We start from the raw sequence: 19,805 nt of genomic DNA on the forward strand, positions 1-19,805 counted from the left end.
GAGGTTAAAGTTTGTGCGCCAGTGCTTTTTAGCCTAAAGCAAGTTGTAATTATTTTGTTGTCTATCCTGAAAACAAGACTGAAATATTTCCTTGAATTCAGCTGAACTGTCGCTCCAGTGAGCTTGCAGTTGCCGGTTGAACCATTAATCCGCTCAGGTGTGAACGGCTGCACCCTGAGGCTGGCAGGGGGTGTCCAGCAGGCTGCGAGCCCCAGCCCTGCTGGTGACAGGGCCAGCAGCGCGCAGTGACCTGCTGTACCACGCAGTGACCTGCCGTACCGCGACTGCTTCCTCGCTGGATTGCAACAGAGCTTTGCCGTCTTTCTGGGTAAATGGTCAAAAATGCAGAATGTCATTGAGAAATGTATCAACATCCAGCTTGCATCCCTGCTATGAAATACACAGGGTACCACCCAGCACCAGGGCGGCACTCGGCTTACAGCCTGCAGCCAGGGAAAAGGAGACCCAGGCTCAAGCGAGGGGCTGAGGAGCAGCTCGGGGCTGTAGCAGGAACAGTAGTGCTTGGATCAGTTCTGCTGTGACAGTACATCTGGTGTGGCAGCTGAAGGCTGGCTGAAGTGAAAATCTGGCTGCTGAATTCACAGGCTGCAATTGTGGAGAAAATGGCTTCCCTGGGTTACCAGAAATCTTAAAAAGCGTTCCTTTCTCTGAAACTTAATACAAAGCTTACTTCATCCTGAAAGACAGCCTCACGTCCACCCTTGCATATATAGGTCCCTTCCTAATGTCACAGGTGACTGAAATTCTGATTCTCAAATGACTGTTATTTTCCATATAAAGTAGCATAGAAGAAAACAAAGCAGAATAGTTTTGCCTTGTTTTTTTTTTTCTTTTTAAGACTATAGTATAGTAACTGTAAGTTACATAGTGTAAGTTATGAGGGATGGTTAAGGAAAGCTAACCTGGATGATACGTGGAGAGGCCTACTTTATTCACCTAGGAATTACTAACGTTTAAAGGCTGGAGATTTGCATTTATTCATAACAGAACTTTTAACCATTTCTCCATTATTATAAATGTTAAAATTAATTTAATGACAAATTAATTGACAAGGATAAGCACTGGGAATGTTCACATGGAAAACTGAAAGATAGGTACCATAACCTGTCCGGAGGGGTTGGACCCAATGATCTCTGGAGGTCCCTTCAACCCTTACAATTCTGTGATTCTGTGATAACCAAAGCAGGTTTTTGGTGACACCAAGCTCTTGCATCCTTGATAGAGTGATTTAGGTGCTTTATCTTGTTAGGGGTGAACATGCCTGTAAGGAACCTAACTAGAAGCATTTGCTTGGGGGTTCGTATTTGTGCTGGTTTGTATCTATATCACGTTGCACAAGCCATGTAGTTTTGAACTGTTTTTGCACTCCAGTATCTTTTAGCAGTAAGTAATCATTAAATTCTATGGAAGTCTTTGCCCAACAATGGTATTTCAGGATGGTCCGAAACTTTAACATCCAGCTCCAGGTTGCCTTGGCTTTGCACATTGAATTTGTGTTTCTTTTTAATATTTATCGAACTCAAGTTCTTTTTCTGCAGATAATGTTCTAATTTCTGCACTGGTCATGTTTTCCTCATCCTCTCAGCTTGTTTCCATTTTCTTTTCTCTGGCATTACCACTTGTTTGTTCCTTTTCCTTTTAACAAGAGAGGCACAGATTACCCAGAGCTGTACCTGGCTCTTCTGTGTCTTTTGTTGCCTGGTTTGTTCCTTGTGCAACCAGAACATGACCAGGCTTCTGGCCTCTTGCCTATCTGTTTCTGTTGGAAAATTGAAATCTTTGCAAAAAGTTACCACATTTAATTCCTATCCTGAGGAGGAAACATAAGAAAGTTACCTAGGATTACCTACAGCAATGTTAATGCTGTGCCTATATTCCCTTCCCCTTTTTTGGCTACGTTTCCATCTCAAAAAGTTGCTACCAAGCCTTTACCTTTCACATTTCTTTTAGTGATTAATATAATTATTTCTATGGGCATAAAAATGCAGGGAAGAGTGGTACTCATGATTATCGATAGAGGCATTATCCCAAGAACTGTTTTGTAAAGGAATGCTGTAATTATTTTAAATGTGAATGGCATTTTGAATTTGTCAATTATAAGCAATAGGAAGATGCCATTACTTTTAACTACTCTCTCACTTAAATGTGCTGTTTAATAGATCGAATCTTGTCTACCTGTCCCCCCAAATCAATGCCTGGCTTTTCTTTTCATATAGCAGCCAATCCAGTCCAAAACAGTATTCTCACAAGGTTGCTTTGGATGATGTCTTGAAATGCAGATACGTGTTCTGCATTTCAGCTGGGTTCAGCTGGTCTGGAAGTTAATCTGCAGCATGATAAACTTTTTCTCTTCAACTGCGAAATGTTTTTGTAACCTTACTTATATCTTTATTGATGCCACGTCTAGATGCAGAGGTGCTGTGGCTTGGTACTGTTGATATAGAGCAACAAAAGCACGCAACATTTTATCAGCTCTTACAGCATTTCTCCATTGTCTCATTCAAATGCTGTCCTTGGCTTTCTGCTTGTTTTTTCCTGTTTTGAAAACTTCTAAGCCTTTACAAACGCTTTAATCGCTAATTATAGGAGCGTACAGCTCTCCAGATAACGTATAAGTGATACCAGGATTCAGTCCCACGTCTCTGTTTTTTATGGAGTTCATTCTTCTTATACGTGATTGCTTTTGGTATAGTGAGTTACAGGCAACAATTTTCACTGTAGCTGCATTTTGGTCCCAGGTTTTTCACCTAGAACATAGTAGCTCAAAAACAGACTGTTGGTTCTGACCATCAGCTTTTAAAAACTTTAAATACTATTAATGAGCAATAACCTATGGTAACTGCTAATTATTTGAAGTTCACCAATAGCAGCCTGCCTTTTCGTGAAATAACATGTTTGTCGATGATAATACAGTTAGCAGCAATTTCTGCTTAAACTACCTATATTCTCCTGTTTAAAGATGAACACACTTTATTTAAAAGCATTTAGTTTTTGAAAAGCAGTTGAGTGGATTGTTCTCTTTCTGGTAGCTGAAGAGATCTCACTTGATTCTGAGTCCTAATGTTTCTGGGAGGCTTTAGATAGAAGAGGTGCTCTTAGCAAATCCCATTCCTCATGTAAGGTATTCTTAGACCAGATGTACAGCTGTTCAACAGTTTCTTACAACTTTTTGAGTTGCCTGACAGGTACCAAAATAAAGTCTTAAAGAAATGGAAGCATTCTTTTAAGTTTAATGTCTGGTTTCAAATGCTTGTGGAGTGCATGTACCATAGTGACAAAACACCTTGCTCTTCTAACATACGCATGCTGATGCCAACATGGTGACTTTGGGAAGTACCCCTACTCCCATTTGTAGGCAAGGAATGCAGGCACAAAGGGACGTGGGATTTACGCATGATCACAGAGGAAGTCTGCACAAGTTATGCCGTCTCTGGCTTAGGATAGCATTTCAGCCACTAGATCATCCTGCTACATTGAGAAGTGAACTAATGTAATGCTCAGAGCTTTTTAAAATGCCACCATAATATAGCATATTCTGAAATAAGTCCAAGTTGATAGGCAAGTATCACTCAACTGATGAGTTAACCAGGTCTAGATTTTTTTTTCCAGATTCCAGCTGAAGCAGTTATTTCAGTTTTTGTCCAGTATTCTTAATAATATGCATTTCAGAGCATCTAACTGGGATGCTATTTCAGAGCATTCTAACTAGAAAACCAGAGAGGAACCACCTGCATTTTGAATGTAAGGATTGTTTCTGTCAAAGAAGAATATGATCCCGTTGACAGATTAAGTAGCTGCAGTGATCAGGTTTGTAAGGGTTTTTGCTAACATTGTTAGCTACGGTGGTTGAGGCAAAGTCATTAAAAAAAGAGGAGATCCTCATGTTCAGAAAGGAATCTGTGATCTCCACAGTCAGCCAGACATCGTTATTAAAGAATAAAATTTATTCGGAGTGCACACCAAATATTGTTTCTTCAAGAAATCAAAAAAAAAAAAAAGTCATCACAAGTTTCCTTTGTACATGCAGAAGACAAGCTGTGGGGATAACTGGATTGCAGTGCTGCTTTGTTTCAGCAGCAATATGAGAACAGGCATCCCCTTCTCTGCAGTTCCCAGTGCAGTGGAAGAGCTGGAGGAGCGGGTTAAGGGAACGATGCAGCCTTCTGCCCTATCTGTGCTTGCAGGAAGAAACTGTCATTACATATCTTTGCTTTGAATTGAAAGTAGAGCAAAGTGGTAGCAAAGATTTTTGCTCTTTATATGAGTCTAACCAGGATAGTGACAAGTTCCTGTAGTCTCTTCTGCCTTGGTAAGAGCAGTGGCATTTATCTGACAAGTGATGATTCCTACAACGCTACCCTATAATAGAAAATAACTCAGCTGGGTACAGATTGAATGACAGTCCAACAAAATGCTGTTGCAAGTACAGCCTCATTATGAAGTATTTAAGTGTCTTACGATAACTCAGAAAATGACTACTTTGCAGGTAATCGGCAAAAGTAGGTGCCAGTGGTTTCAGTGTCCGTACTCAGCAGAAAAGCTCAAGCCGGTTTGGCATGATTCACATTCTGGCCAGACCTGTAAAGTCTGACGTTTGATGTGGTGGGGAGACCTAGTGATAGGAACAAAGTAGATTTGCCTTTTTCCCCTGTCCCTGGGGAGGGCAGCTCTCCAGCCTGAACAATCTCATCAGGCATATCCTGATGTGCAGCCCGAGGAGAGAAACCCAGCAGGCTGCCCATGGTTAGGCAGTGCCAACACGCATGCAAGCTTGTACCTGGTGGCAGGTTGTTCAGCTTGGAGAGTTTGAGTTTAGTAGTCATTCGGAATGACGTGTCAGAGGCATTGACAAGATGAAAAGCTCTACAAGTTTATCTTGAGCATTATGGCTTAGTGAACTGCAAAGGTGATTTCTTTTTTCATTTATTGTAAGTGTTCTTCAATGCTGAATTAAAAAAAAAAAAAAAAAAAAAGAAAAAAAGGCCAGGAACAAAGTATGGAGAACAGGACAGAGGCAAACGTTCAAGGTACCATGTGTTTTGATGCAGTCAATTTTCCTCCCTAGTCATTGCTGCTTCACTTTTTGACAGCCACTTTTTATTTTTCTGATTTTTCTTCCTGTTTCCACCTCTCTTCTTCTCCCTATTCCCTATCCCGTACCTCCCCCTGATAAGGGACCAAAAGTAAAACGTGTGAAACTAAATTGATGTTGAACTGCTTTTACCTAACAGAGGAAGTATTGAAAAGACTTATGTTCTTTTAACCCTTAATAAATTTGGTTACGATATTTGCTCTTTGGGATGAGATGATGGTTCCTGTTGAGAAAATCAAACTATGGAGCTGAATACTAGAGTGCAATGCATTCATTTAAGATTTTGGTTATTACAGGAGAAAACAGATCTCTTTCCAGATATTCAGGCATGCCAGATTAGTTCACCATTGAGACATTAATCAGCTAATAGCTCCATTAGTAATAATTGCCTATGCATTGTCTTTATTACCTAATATATTTTACAATGGAAAAGGGCACACTAACCTTTTATTCCTTTCTTAAAGGCACAAGACCTGAATGTGATTGAGGAAGTGATCCGAATGATGTTAGAGATTATCAACTCCTGCCTGACCAATTCCCTTCATCACAACCCAAACTTGGTGTACGCGCTGCTTTACAAGCGGGATCTGTTCGAGCAATTTAGAACTCACCCTTCCTTCCAGGACATAATGCAAAATATAGATCTGGTAAGTGATCTATTATTTAAAGGATGCTTACACTTTGTTATTTGATCTCTTTATCCTTTTGAGAAGTGGAAAGTATTCATCTCTATCAGTTTCTTTTAGAATGTGTTCAAATGTTGAGTTTCCCTCCCCTATTCTCTGGGCCTCCACTGTGACTTATTTTGGGCAACATCTTTATTCAACAGAGCCAGAGGGATTTGGAGATTCCTCTAGTAAGGAATTCCCAACCTGTGATACATCTTTCACTTCCTTTAAGGAAGAACAGTGTCAACTTCTCCTAGCTGCCCCTTGTTATAAGTCTGTCTTTCGGAGGAGAAAAAGCAGGATTTCATTATCAAGAAATCATTTTCGTTTCTCTTACTCCTATCACCATTCATATTAATGATCATGGGAGACTTTGATAAATAGCTGTGAGCGGGCACTCAGTTGCCTCATTGCCTGGCCTGTATCTGAACATATGTTGCTTTCACCTACAAAGTGCCTCTCCACAGCACTCAGCAATCCTGTTGGGTAAATAAATGCTTTAGAAGAAAACAAAAGGAAATAACTTGGACCAGAATCTGTTACCAGTGTGGCTCTCCATGGACTGCATACTGGCATCTGACTTGGGAAAACAGTTAGGTGTTAGCTGATTTCTGCTACATCTGATAGTGGCATTAATGTTCATATTGAGGACCTGAGTAATGATTCCTGCTAGAAAATAACAGATGTAAAGTGCAAGAAGCCCCTATATGTCCTCTAGGCAGTATTTACAGAGCTGAGCAATGCTTGAAGTCATGCTGTGACCTCTGGGTGCAAAATGCTGGAAGTGGAGGCCTAACAGGGTGCTAAATTTCTTGCTGCAGTGAATAGAGCATTTATTCAGTATGAGTAAAAATCTGCAGAAGTTATTTTTTGATTTGCTTTTACTTTAAAATATTACAGGAGATTGACAGATTTTTGATGATCCATAAAGGAAAGTAATTTTTACTCTTGACAAAAATGTAGAACTGAAACCCTGTTCTGTACCTAACCCTTCCTCTTCTGTTCTCACTTCATATTTTCTGGTCATGCAAGAGTTCGGAGAGCAGAGGTTTCAGAGCTCAAAACTCTCCAAACTTTTGGCAGCTGCAGAGTACAGACAGCATGATACTGCCTGGATGATTAGGACGAGTTGTCTCCAGGTAGTTTAAAGCAGAACTGGGTGCAGTCATGATAACTATGTTCTTCGTTCCTGACTGCGATAGGGACCTTTTCTGTTTGCATGTCCAGAACCAGGAAAACTAGTGGTTGGCAGGTCCTTGTGCCTGACAGCTCCTTGCCTCCCACAGAAAGCAGCATGTCCTTTCCCTTGTAACAGTTAAATGTAGGTTTTCCTCAACGATTTAAACAGTTCGTCCCCAAAAGTATGTAATATTGGGTTACAGCATAATGCCAGTTACATTCTGAAACTATTTAAAGCTTTCCAAGGGAGCATGTTGAATTTTTAAATAGCTCCTTTGTTAGAGAAGCGAGGATGTCAAAAAAGGATTTTTTTTTTTTTAAATGTACCTGTCACCAGCTGGCAAGTGGTGAGAGCTGTCAGGCTTGAAGATCTGAATAAAATATTAGATTCAGCTGACTCCTCTTCCAGCCTGCCACATCCTCCAGTTCATACATGATATCAGCAGTACTACCATCCTGTATAGAACAAACCTTTGTCTTGTGTGCTAAAGCCAAAAATTTTTTACTGGTCTTTCTACCACTTGAAAGACTGGCAAAGCATGTTAGCCTTGCTGTACACGTGGGGAAGCTTGCTGGTACCACGTGGGCAGTATTTGAGAAGAACCAAAATGGGATGCTGGCTCCCAAACTTTGTTCCAGCATTTCTCTGCAGTGATGGAGGTGAGAGCTCTGTTGTCATGGCCACACAGGATGGTGAGATCACATGAAATGGAAATGTGCTCCTGGTTCAAGAAATTCCTAAAACGTATGTTGTTGGAAGCTAGGAGGCTGTATTCATGGGAAGGATCTCCCTCTTCTTGACCTGCTCATATTCTTTTTATTTTTTTAACATCCATCCCAGCCAACTCTTACAGACAACATGGTGAGCTAGCCAGGTTTCTTGTGTGGCCTGGGATGGTTATTCAGGGAGTAAATCCACCACCTTCCTATACACCAGGGAACTTTTACTGGGTTTGATGCTGCCATGCACAACGTATAGCAGTGAAGTTGCTACCCTGCATGTGTGGCCCAAAGTGTGTAGATGGTAGGTGTAAATGGCAAGAGCTGCAGCTTTTAGTCATGGGATGGGGAGAGAAGTTACCTTTCCCACCCCGTAGAGCCTGTCTGCAGGGTCTGTGCTGCGTACTGGTTCCATCCATGGGTTCTTATGCACAGGGAAGTACACTTGGATTATGTCCACCCACCCTGCTGTGGAAGTGTAATTTCCATCACCAGATGCCACTAGGGGTCCATGTGAGCAGGTGTATGTTCTGCTCTGTGTCGCTGTGATGTCCCCCAGTGCTTCAGCAAAATCCTTCTTACGTAGGGTGTAAGATTTTCTTGTCCTAAGCTGTACTCCAGATTTGTATTTGGAACAGAAATACTGCTAGACAGCGTGGTAGTGCTCCGTGTTGAAGAAAGCTGACCAAAATACAGCATATGAACAATCTGTAATGATTTTCGGACAGTGAAACCGTTGCTAGGTTGCCATGTCATGAATGTATAAAATAAGAATGACATATCTTGACTTCAATAGTTACTGTTTTTAAACCAAAATAGGAAGCACAGAAGAGGTAAAAATGCTAAAAAATAATAAAAAATAAAATTAAAAAAAATAAAAAATAATTAGTTGGAAAACATACTGAGAAAACAGTAACTTGTGCTTTACTGCTCAAATAGAAAGAGGCATCTGCTGCAGTCCTGCGTGGGTATGCAAAGGGATTATAGCCCAGAGGTGTCCTCTCAGCCTGCTCATGCTAGTGATGTGCTAGCTGGATTACTCTGGGTTTAGGCACCATGGGAGAAATTCTAGGGAGAAACAAGAGCTGTAGAAAACAAGACTTCTAAGGACAAATAGAACAGGTGCTGATTAGCCCAAAAGAAGACTAAACCTGATATTGTTCAAATAAAACACAACTGTGAAGAGAAAGGGAATAACCTGTTCTTCCTACCTGTGGCATGTAGGGCAAGTGACTCGTGTAAATTGTGACAGAGAAGGTTCGCAGGTAGGCGTAAGGAAAGACTTTCTAATGTTTATAATAATGAAGAACTGTGGTAGATTTCCGGGGACTTCAACACTGGAGACCTCCAGATCGACCAGCATTTGACTGGTAACACTGGGCCAGGAGACAAAGCAGAAGTGCCTGTAGGCACATGTGAATCCGAGTACGGCTTTGCAGCTTGACCAGCTGCTCAGAGCAGAGTGGCAATTGCCCAGATTAACTCTGTGCAGACTTTGGCACGGTAGCTCAGGACTTTGCCTCAGGGTTTGGACTGTTCAGTTTACGCTGCAAAGGTAATCCTGGAGATAACAAGTAACCTCTGTGAGCTTCATAGCTGAGACAAAAAACAGATGAATGTTTAAGGGGTCATCAGCGTATAGAACATTATTTTATTGAAAACTGTATTATACTATCTACCTCTGGGTTTTTATAAATAAGCTAAAAATCACCATTGCCAGCTGATTGGGAACATATGGGAACAGTTAATATTGTACAGAAGAAGCTGAAATCAAAATACCTTCTGTTTCCCATTAATTTACTTTTCATTTTAGAAAGTCATCTTAATGGGATATTATGCATCTTGTTTAGCTAAATGGGATATTCTTCCTCTGGATGGTGAACAAAGAGGAATGCCATGGTTCCTGTTCTGGCCTACTGCAGAAATGTTTCAGCTGTGAGCTCTCTCTTTGCCTCTGTTTCCAAGGTGGTCTATAATTTGGTCAGCAGACTCACATGTGCCAGGAATTTGGTGAAGACTCTTCACTAGTAATTTCTAAAGATGAGTTTGGTTCATGACCATCATAAGAACTCATTGGCTTTTATTACTTTCATTCTTCCTAAGTCTTCTGTGAGCTACTGATAGATATCGTGCGGTTGAACAGGCTTATCTAGGAGCTGCTAGAATTTTGTTTGCAAAATAGCCTGATAGAAATCAGGAGGTCGGGAGCAATGGCTTAGTGATGCAAAGGATCAGATTGATGCAATTTCCTACTAGGAATTTAATTCTCCAAAGACATTTCCCTGCTAGATTTTAAAATTAGTTGAGCTGGCTTGGCTCTGGCATAGCAACTTCTATTTCAAGACCTGCAGGACTTGCAGTGAGCATGAGAACTAATTTTTCATGGTTTTCCTTAAAAAGCCTGTATAAAAACCTTGATCCCCTGCTAATTACTAGAGCCTGGTTAAAAACTTTCAGTGTTTTTTTTCCCTTCTCCCCACTCCTACCCATTTTCTTTGCCAGGAGTGAGGAAATGGAAGCTGAGCACCTTGAAAAGTTCGCATCTTTGAATGTACTCCTAGTTTCAAGGTGAAGCTGAAAACCTTTTCAGTGCTTCAAGTTTGCTAATAAACCTTTTGCATTTCTCCTGCTACTGAACTACCTGGAGCAGTTGCGTCCATTCTTAAACAAGGTGGCTCCAGGGAGGGTTGTTTTGCTTTGCTTTCCCTCCAGGACAGAGGATGACTGTCAGCTACTGAACATAGCTGTGATTTATGTTTTCCTTAGGAAGCTACTCAGATGAAGTGCTAATCCTGTGGTACTTTGTAACAAGAGGTTTGTTTTCTCCTTTTCTTCTCCTTTTGGTGCTCTGTGAATACAGCGTGTTACTCTATCAGTGGTGAACAAGGCTGGAAATGATAAATAGCAAATGTCACAATGTGTCTTTCTCTTCTCATCACACAAAAAAAAAAAAAATGGAAAAGGAATCCAACCTTTTTCATTTGCTGCTAAGTTGTTTTTCTCTCTTGCAGAGCTAACCTTGAAAATTGTGGGCAGAGGAGGCAACAGTGAATTGCACTGTTATTTTTAGCTGCAGGAGAAAGTGAAGAGTTGTAGTGTTAGTTAGGCAGCAGTACTGCATGTGAATGGATTTGGGGCCTCGCAGCACTTCAGTTTACACTGAAAGAATCCAAGTGGAGAAAACATCTTGTCCTTGATAGCTGTGCTGCTTGCTGCATGCTATAGTAAATATAAATACATATTTCTTTACCTCAAACTGTCAGTCATATTGAAAACAATAGATGGACAAAGTTATAGACCCTGTGGTTATTTCCTCATAATCTAAAAAGAAATCTCCAAAACCTAAAATGTCTCTTTTAAATCTTTCTAAATCGTTTTAACTTTTTTTGTAGCACTTTCAATCCCTGGAAATATGTTGTAAATTTATTGTTTATAAAACAAAAGGACTAAAGATGAGTCTCAGGAAAAACTGACCTCTTAAATGGAAATGCTTTATGAAAAACAATTTTGGAAATCACTATAGAAAACGGTTTTTGTTTAGAGGTCTTGAGTACATTATGCCACCAGAACTAGTGCTGCTGTCTATACTGCTCAAGAAATCCCCAAGCTGATGGCAACCAAGCCATGCAGCTGCATGCACGTTGCACAACCAGAATTAGGTGCTCTGGATAGGGCAAAGCACTGCACCCTCCAGATACACAGTTTTATCTGGACAGTGATAATACATTCCTGATGAGGGGTTGTTTAATCCAGGATTAAACATGCCTTTTAATCTCTGTTAGTATGGAAGCCAGCTTGGAGAGAAGTTTTTAAAATGGGTTGTGTTCCTTGCATGGAGAGGGCCTTTCACACGTCATGACTTGGATCCAGATAATTCACAGGGTCTTGTTAAGCTTTGTGTTGCAGGGTTTGCAGTTATCTTCAGCTTTCGTAGACCAGTTACCCAAGTGATCAGTGAGAGAATAACTTTCAGAATATCAAAAATAGGTACGATAAGAAAAAAAAAGTTGTGTACATCTCTGTCTAGTTTTCATCTGTGTCGAGACCTGCTTTTTTCTATACTTTAGAATAATGTGCTGAGCATTAGGTTTTAAAACGTGCTAAAACTTGAAACTCATTTAATACTATCCAGACAGTTTGCTTTTTCTAGTTTGTTTTCTTTTTAAGTGGACACGGAATTGAAATCTATTCATTTTCAAGATTATTTTAAATGCAGCTCCGTTACTTACGTGGGGAAAATAATTAAAGCTCCTTCAAAGGAAAAGGCTACTTTTCCTTGACATTATGTTAAGCTTTCATTTTCATCTTTTGTATTTGGGCAGATAAGTAGGTAAACCGTTTGACCTTCAGGGACAGAGATGGGAGCTCAGGGGGTAGGGAGGTCATGCTGGATGCTTTTTGATTTTATTGTTAATAATAATAATAATAAGCAAATGCCTCTTCTTGTATGTCTTCTATATAATTCATCTCATTTTGTGTTGTTTTTTTTTTTCCTTGTACCCAGTATCTCATAGGAGTACTCTACTATCAGGGTTACAAAGAGAATTACTCCAGTTCCATTTTGTCTGAAGTAGAAAGACAAATAACACTTAGAGATATGTATTATTATTTAAGTGGATATTTTTAATTTTAGTCTCCAACTACATACCAAAAATAGCAATTCAAAATTCCTTGAAATGCTGACATGCCCTGTAAATATTGGAAGCCTGTCTCACTTTTGTTCTTTGTGGAATATAACTCAACCAAGATTAGTACCTTTACCACATAAACATAAAAAAACTTTTTAAAACATGTTCAGATTGGAGCGTTTGTCTTTCCAAAATAGGAAATGCCAGGATTCACGTAGTATCTGCAAGCTTCATTTGGTTTTTATGTGTATGCTTTATGATAGTATTTTATCCTTTTGATTAAAAGCCCAGTATTAAGTTTTGCTTTTGTTGTGGTTTAGAAGAACTTGAGCTAGCAAGGAGCACTAGTGAGATGTATTCTCTGCATGAGCCTGCCCTGGGCAAGGATAGGTTTCACCCGTGATTACTGACAACAGACAAGTGTTGAAATGCAGGAAGGTGTGTTTTCTTTCGAAGTTTGTGGGCAACTTTCTTGTTTCTATAGGAGCTGTGTATCCTCTACCAGCAATTTGTCCCAGACTCTATGCCAAAACCATGTCAGCCTCCCTCTGAGGTCCTCCTGCTCTTTGTGCAAGCTGTTTCTTGCCATTTTCCTGTGTAATTTCTGGTTCCTCCCTCCAGCTCCTTCACTTAAAAACTCAGCACGTCTTCCTATTCCATTTTTTGTTTTCCAAGGATCAGAGATCCCAGTGCTGCAGTCAGTCCTTATCTGTTAGAATGTAAAACCTGCCTGCTACTTCTGCCAGAGGCAGTGAAATTCTCCCCTCTTATTCAAGTACAGAGATAATTGTAACAGCCATACAGAAGGTTAAACCTAAATTTTCCCTTGACTGATTTCCACGCTTCTGTTGAGTGAAATAAAACAGAATCAAAACCAAAAAAAATACATTTTTATAGATATATATATATAGATATATATATAGATATAGATATATAGATATAGATATCTATATCTATATACCCACCCAAAAAGCAGCTTGCCCCAGCTGTCATCTCTGTATCCCACTTGGTTGGTGCTTCACAGTTTTTAGAGAAAATCGTTTTGAGATCCAGCAGATCTACCTGCTCAAAACAAGGGCTAGAGTTTCGAGGGTCACAGGAGAGGAACAACAAATTTGAATCCCAAAGAAACCAAGCCATCAGCTGTCTTTGTTTTATTAACAGCAGCTGAGCTGGGAGGCATAATTAGGGTAATGGTTTCTGGCTCCAGCTGTGTCTCACTACAGAACAAAGAGAGCTCAGCAGAGATTTTGTAGCATAATACACTCTTCCTCCTTCTACTTGGGAGAATTAACAAAGATTACTCGATGCGCTGGAGGTCACAATTCAGCCACAAGCGAACATTGCCACTTTGCAGAGAAGAGTGTCCAACACGTATGAGAAGTCGGGCAACCTACCAGCAGTGAGTGAAAACCATGCATGGCCCCAACCAAGGGGCAGCCGGGTGCTCACATGTGCACGAGCTCTGTGAAGTACCTCTGACTATGTTGTGGTGCTTTCAAAGGACTCTAAGTAGGTGTTGAAGTTTTGCCCCGTATCTTTTTCTTGTTGTTCTGAGCTTCTGTTCCCCTGTGTGACTGAGGAGTTCCTCTGGGAGAAGGGATGGGGCTTGCAAAGTGTGCTCTTTTTGGATGAAAGGAGCTATGGAAATGGAGGTTTTCTGATGTCCCACATGGAGAACTGCCGGTGGAATGTCTGTTGCTGGTGAAACCTACTGAGCTTGGAGAGGGATAAAAGTTAAAGCCTGACCTAACTGTGTTCTATCTAACAAGGACCATCTGGGTCACAGAAAGGGGGGTTGGAGTGGAAATATGGTGAAAATCATCTTGGCCTCACCAGGGAGGATGAGAGCATTGAGAGGGAGTGTACAGGTCCTTGGGCCTGGGATTTGTGATGGGGGAGGTTCATGAGGGACTTCGGGTGGTTAATTTGGGGAGAAGAGGAGGTCTTTTTGTTGTTTTTTTTTCTTCAAGTCACTGTGGCTTTGGATGCTACAAAACTACTGGGCAAGTCATGTAGACTCTTGTAGTTGTATTGAGGTATTTAATGGTTGTCTTAGAGCCCCCGGTCTGGGAGTCATGGAAAATAAAAGGATTTTACTTTAAGACTTGAAAACTAAACTAAATTTCTGGCCCAAACTACAAAAAGTGGACAAGAATGCCCTGAAAATCCTGATGTGCCTGAGAAGAAGGATAGGATTATAAGCCATGTTTCAGTGTGCAGTACTTGAAAATCTTAATTTATTAATTCAGCTCTATGTGTTAAATTGTAAATTCATCCACACATTAAAAACAGGATAAGAGAATACTGATAATTATGCTAATTTGCCATTAACAAAGTTTTCCTAATTGTGACACAAGCCATGACATGCTTATTCTTTAAAAAATACAGATACATTTATCCAGGGAAAGAAGATGAAAGCTTCATGTGTAAATTGATACAAAGATCTTTTCTATTTGTTTATGTGCTCTGATTTTTCATTCCAGGTGATCAGCTTTTTTAGCTCCCGATTAGAGCAAGCTGGAGCTGAACTGTCAGTGGAGCGGGTTCTGGAAATCATCAAGCAGGGAGCTCTTGCTTTGCCCAAAGACAGGCTAAGAGTAAGTGCTCAAGACCTCGTCAATTAAAGTGTACTGTTCAATCAATTACATACATACGCTTTATATCTGTAACGTCAAAACATCATTTCTCCTATCAATAGCGGCTGATAAGGGGATTACTTTTTGGATTGCAATATGTATGTTTTCATTTAAATTCCTAATTTGTACTAAATTCTGTGGGTGAATTTTCTTGAATAGTTATTAAATTGAAATGTGGAGGAATTAAAATCTGCTAAGGCTAAGCTTTTCTTCATGGTCTCTCTAAGATGCACCTCTCTGCATATTATTAAGATATAACCAGACTTCTGTTGTTCTCATTTTCTTGTTAGTACATTCTTCTTTCTCTAGAGTTCTGCATCTCCATTTGGGTCTACATAACATGTTACAAAGATAAATTTCTGTGGCTTTAGTCTTGGGTTAAGAATAAACCAACCTAGTGAAAATCAGTTCAGGAACTGCAAGTCTGGTCAACATGGTTGTGAGCTTTCTATATAATCCTGAGCAGACCCCTCTGTTCTCTTTCGAGAATCTCAAACCTCACAAGGGATTTACCAACTTGACAGGTTCTGTGAGGCTAAAATCCATTAATGGCTGTGTGATGTTTAAATACTGCAATAACGAAATCTGTGTAAGTATGTACATAAATGGGAGCTCTGTGGTGGGTTTTTTTTACATCCACCACAATTTTTGCTTCTCCACTGTGCCAAGTGTATTTTAAATACTTAATGCAGAAGCATTTTTGTTCTTACTCCATGATAAGAGAGCAGGAGCTTCTTCTTGAGACCCATTTCTTTTGTAGTAACTTCAGGAAAATACCATCTGATAAGGCATACTGAGTACACACAGCCACTGGCGACGGCTGGTAATTTATTTATACCCTGGTAATTTTAAAACACCCAGTGGGAATTGTCTAGCTGGCTGCATATACTAATGTATTTCCTACAGTTCCCAGTGTCCCTGAGATGGTGCATGTAGCAAGTCAACCAGACTGAATTACTTCAAGAGAAATTGGTCTCTAGTCAGAGCCCTGAGCTGCAGTACAGGAATAGCCTAAATAGCAGCGAAGGAGTTGTTGGATCCAGATCCTGTTGTAGCCCTTCAGGTTGTGCCCTTGCTGCATTATGGTGCTGTGACTAGTCAGCAGCAGTGTGTGCAAAACCAGGCTGCAGGGAAACACTGGACCCTTTGCATTTCCTTTCTGTGAGCTGCTTTTTTTTTTTTTTTTTTGGTGACAACATATTCTTATGTGTAGGTAATTAAAAGCTCTTCTGTTACAAACAGTGATTATTGACATAGAGCCATTGCTAAATAAGTTTGTTACTTACAAAAATTGAAGGTTTTATCACTTAGTGTGCCAGATCAACTTGCATGTTGGGCCACAATTTAAAGAAGTGTTGTTTCAGGAGTGAAATCCTGTCAAGCTTACATTTTTATGCATTAACGATAAAGTGTTCAAAATGACATGTTTATAGTGCCACTTAAGTCAACAAATGAAAAATTTTTGGCAACTGCTAAGCTCTGTAAGTCCTTACCAAGCAGTACAGGGCTTCCTATTTTAAGGATGGTTATAGTGTGACTTAGAATGCTTACCTCTGCTTCAAAGGACGTTAGTTTTGGGGCAGGGTTACCAAGTGAACAGATACAGAGACACAATTCTTCTGCACTGGCCACTTGCACCTACAGGATTTTATTTTTATTTTTTTCAAAAAAAAATCCCTTTAATCCCTTTGCTAAGCAAAAGTTTGATCATAGCAGGTTACTTTTCTGCATGGAGGAAGCTGGCGACACTGACCTTGGCATTCACAACTGCATGCATTAATTTGTAGATGCTCGTAACTCCCTTTCTTTGCAAAGACAGTAATTGCAAGTAGCACACAATTCCCTCCTACAGAAATCACGTTTTAAGTCTTCATACCGTCTGCCCTTATACTTCTCTCATAGGGGTCTCACAAGTCTCACTGTTTTTCAGGCCTTCCTCCTCTAGTTTCTGAGATTTCCAGGGGAAGCTATTCTAAAGCTTGACAAAATCATATTAAGATCAGACTAAAGATATAGTTACACAATAACGTTGGCAACTCTGAGGAATTTCAGCAGCTAAATAAAGGAGAAAGCTTTAATCCTCATGCCTTTAATGACACTCTCTGGGCATGTCTGGATGGGTGGGAGCAGCCCTACCCACATATGCTCTGCCTGCACAATAGGCTCAGTGGCTGTTCACAACACTGAGCTCCCATCTGTATGATGAGCTCCCATCTGGAAGCTGTATAGCTGCACAGAGCAACTAATACTGCCTGCTGAAAGGACGTTTTTCTAGCACATACTAGCATGGACACAGTCAATTGACAGAAGTGGCTTCTGGAGAGGAGTTGGCTTGTGCCTGGACAGCTTGGACAACGTGTGGAGGAATTATGGGTCTGTCGCATCTCGGTTGACATGACCTACATGTAATTACAACGTGCAAAGCTGTGGAGCTTAATCCTGAGAATTTTTGGATCAGCTTTTCAGTTAATTACTAATTAATTTTCAAGCCCTCCTTGCTTTTACCATGATACACTCAAGTGCTCTAAAGTAGAGTAGTCCCTGCAGAGATACTACACGTACCTCCTAGAAATTGCCATCTTCAACTCTTTAAGGGAGGTGGTTTAATAAACACAAGTTGAGATTTGGAAAAACGAGGAATGAAGCAGCGCTTTTACTCACTTGCTTCTCTGCAGCTCAACAAAACAATGGTGTTTTTCCTTATGTATGAGTACATAATGTATGCACAGATAAATATAGCGAATGTTTTCAAGTTGCTTATCTTGGCCTTTGTTGAGGAAATGAGCATTCAAGAGGCGTTTTATGTATTCAGATCTTGAATCTGTTGCTTAGACCATAGTTCAAACATGAATAAAGGTAAACTAAAAATAACAGCACTTAGAGCCATGATTCTGATCTGCATAATGGAGTTTATCAGCTTTGTAGCACACCCTCGTACTCCTGCTCCCTTTCACTGTGGGAAGTAACGTGTGACGCAAAGTGAGCATGTGTGTTAGCAGTAGGGCATGTATGTAGGTATATGCATGAGGAAAGATGCCTTTTCCTGGCAAATAATTGTTGGGAAATGGAAGATCCAACTCATATTTTCCTTACAGTTCTGGAGCAGCCCGACTGCCACTGAATACAATCAATATAATTAACATTATTTTAAGCGTATGCTTTTAGCCATGTGCTGTGGAAGGCAGGGAAAGTCCAAGCTGAGTAATTAGCCTTTTAGAAGACTTCTGCATAAACAGAGAGATAAAGGGCAGGTGCTGAAATCAAGAGCTAGTTATTTCTCCTTCGGTCTGTGGGAGGAGATAAATGAAGTTAATGTGCCCGTGACTGAGGCAGAAGCCATGGTTTGGAGATAGAGCTGTCTCCTTCGCAGACGAGCAGCCCACAATCCAGGCTCCCTGTTTTATTGCAGAAGCTTATTAAAGGCAATTTAGAGATCATAGTGATAGGTGAAAATTGGCCTCATTCTTTATTTTTATTTTTTGAAGTTCTCAGGCTGTCTTTCTTCCCTTTGGTGAACTATCTGCGCTTTCAGGAGTCGGAGAGTGAGAGAAGCAACACTGTGTCTGGAGCCTGCCAGTTATCTCAGGATTTCAAGGGGAGTTAGCCAGCTGATAACTGGTCTTCTACAATAAGTGGGAAAACTTGTTTCGAATGCCAGCTGTAGACTGGAAGCTGACATTTGGGTTCATGGAGTGATCACACTTGGGAGGCCACAGTTAAGGTTTTATAAAAGAAAACTTCCCATTAGCTAAGCCACTTAAAGCAGAGACTTCATTTTCACGGACATGTTCTGAGCTGCCCTGCTCCTTTTCTCACTGTGTCAATTAGTATTTTTGTCATCGGTGTGCATTCTGTCATATGTTCTTGATGTGTTATGCAGACATGCCATTATGCTATCAGCTTGCACCCTTTTGGTATGGTACAAAATTTAATATTTATTGAAGTGCATTCTAGTTTCACAGGCATTAAAATTTCACAGAATATGCAAAAGGAGCAGAGGTAAAAGCCTTCACTCTCTTGACAGAACAAGCTTTGCATTAGGTGTTAAAAGCACTTCTCATAGGTTTCCCCTTCTGTTAGCAATGTACTTCCAACTCCTTCAACTTCCATTTGTTTCATAGGAAAAAGCCCCTAATCATCAAGGCACCAGAGAGCAGGGGAAAGCAGTAAATTGTCATGGGATTGCCGGTACAGCCAGGCCGGCACAGCTTTGTATCCTTGGCATATCACCCAGCTCCTGGAGAAGCTGCGCCAACATCAAAAATTCTGCTACCAAAAATGTCATAACATGGTTGTTGATGGAGGTGGCAGTGAATGCGTGCATCTAGCTCCTGGCTGTGAATTTGTGTGGCTGGTCTTTGCTGTAAAGCTGAGTTTTGTTCCTAACCCTACTCCTGGCCACAGATAAAAACCCTTTGCTTCAAATGCTGTTGTGCTTTTCACTTGGATTGGCTGTCTAGAGCAAAGGGGCTTGGCCAGGACTCAGGCGTTGCTCCTCAGCTGGTAGAGAAGCTGTGCAGCAGTCTGGGCTCACTCAGCTGCCGCTGGCTGTGCAGGGCCTTCCCGCAAGCTGCCTCCCGTGCCGGGCATGAGCAAGCGTGGTGCTGAGCACGCAGGGCATGCTCTGCATGGCTGCGGCAGTGCCGCTTCTGGGACACATCTCTGCGGAGCCAGCTGGTCAGGGGGGCATGCCAAGTGCTTGCATCTATGGAAAGAAGGTGTACCTGTAAAAGAAAGTGTGTATTGAACTTGCTAACACTGAGGGAGCCTAGACAGTCTCTGGTTTGGCTGCCGAGCTCTCTCTGGAAAGGCCAGGGTGCAGTTAGGAGAGAGATGTCATGTGCAGTCACTTGTATTG

The 19,805-nt window shown here is 40.8% G+C and overlaps 1 protein-coding gene across 12 annotated transcripts in view; it reads left to right on the forward strand.

Annotated features, from left to right (window-relative positions):
* Positions 1-19,805, forward strand: part of DYM (dymeclin) — a 207,801-nt gene that overhangs the window by 159,483 nt on the left and 28,513 nt on the right. For 10 of the 12 annotated variants that reach the window (XM_050716168.1, XM_050716166.1, XM_035559891.2 and 7 more), the window contains 2 exons: positions 5,578-5,760; positions 14,795-14,908. In XM_050716168.1, coding sequence (XP_050572125.1) covers positions 5,578-5,760; positions 14,795-14,908 — 297 coding nt within the window. The remainder of the gene's footprint in view (positions 1-5,577; positions 5,761-14,794; positions 14,909-19,805) is intronic. The other 2 variants (XM_035559898.2, XM_050716167.1) reach the window with 1 other exon arrangement.

The sequence above is a fragment of the Cygnus atratus genome, chromosome Z, assembly GCF_013377495.2.
Source record: "Cygnus atratus isolate AKBS03 ecotype Queensland, Australia chromosome Z, CAtr_DNAZoo_HiC_assembly, whole genome shotgun sequence".
Lineage (NCBI taxonomy): Eukaryota > Metazoa > Chordata > Aves > Anseriformes > Anatidae > Cygnus > Cygnus atratus.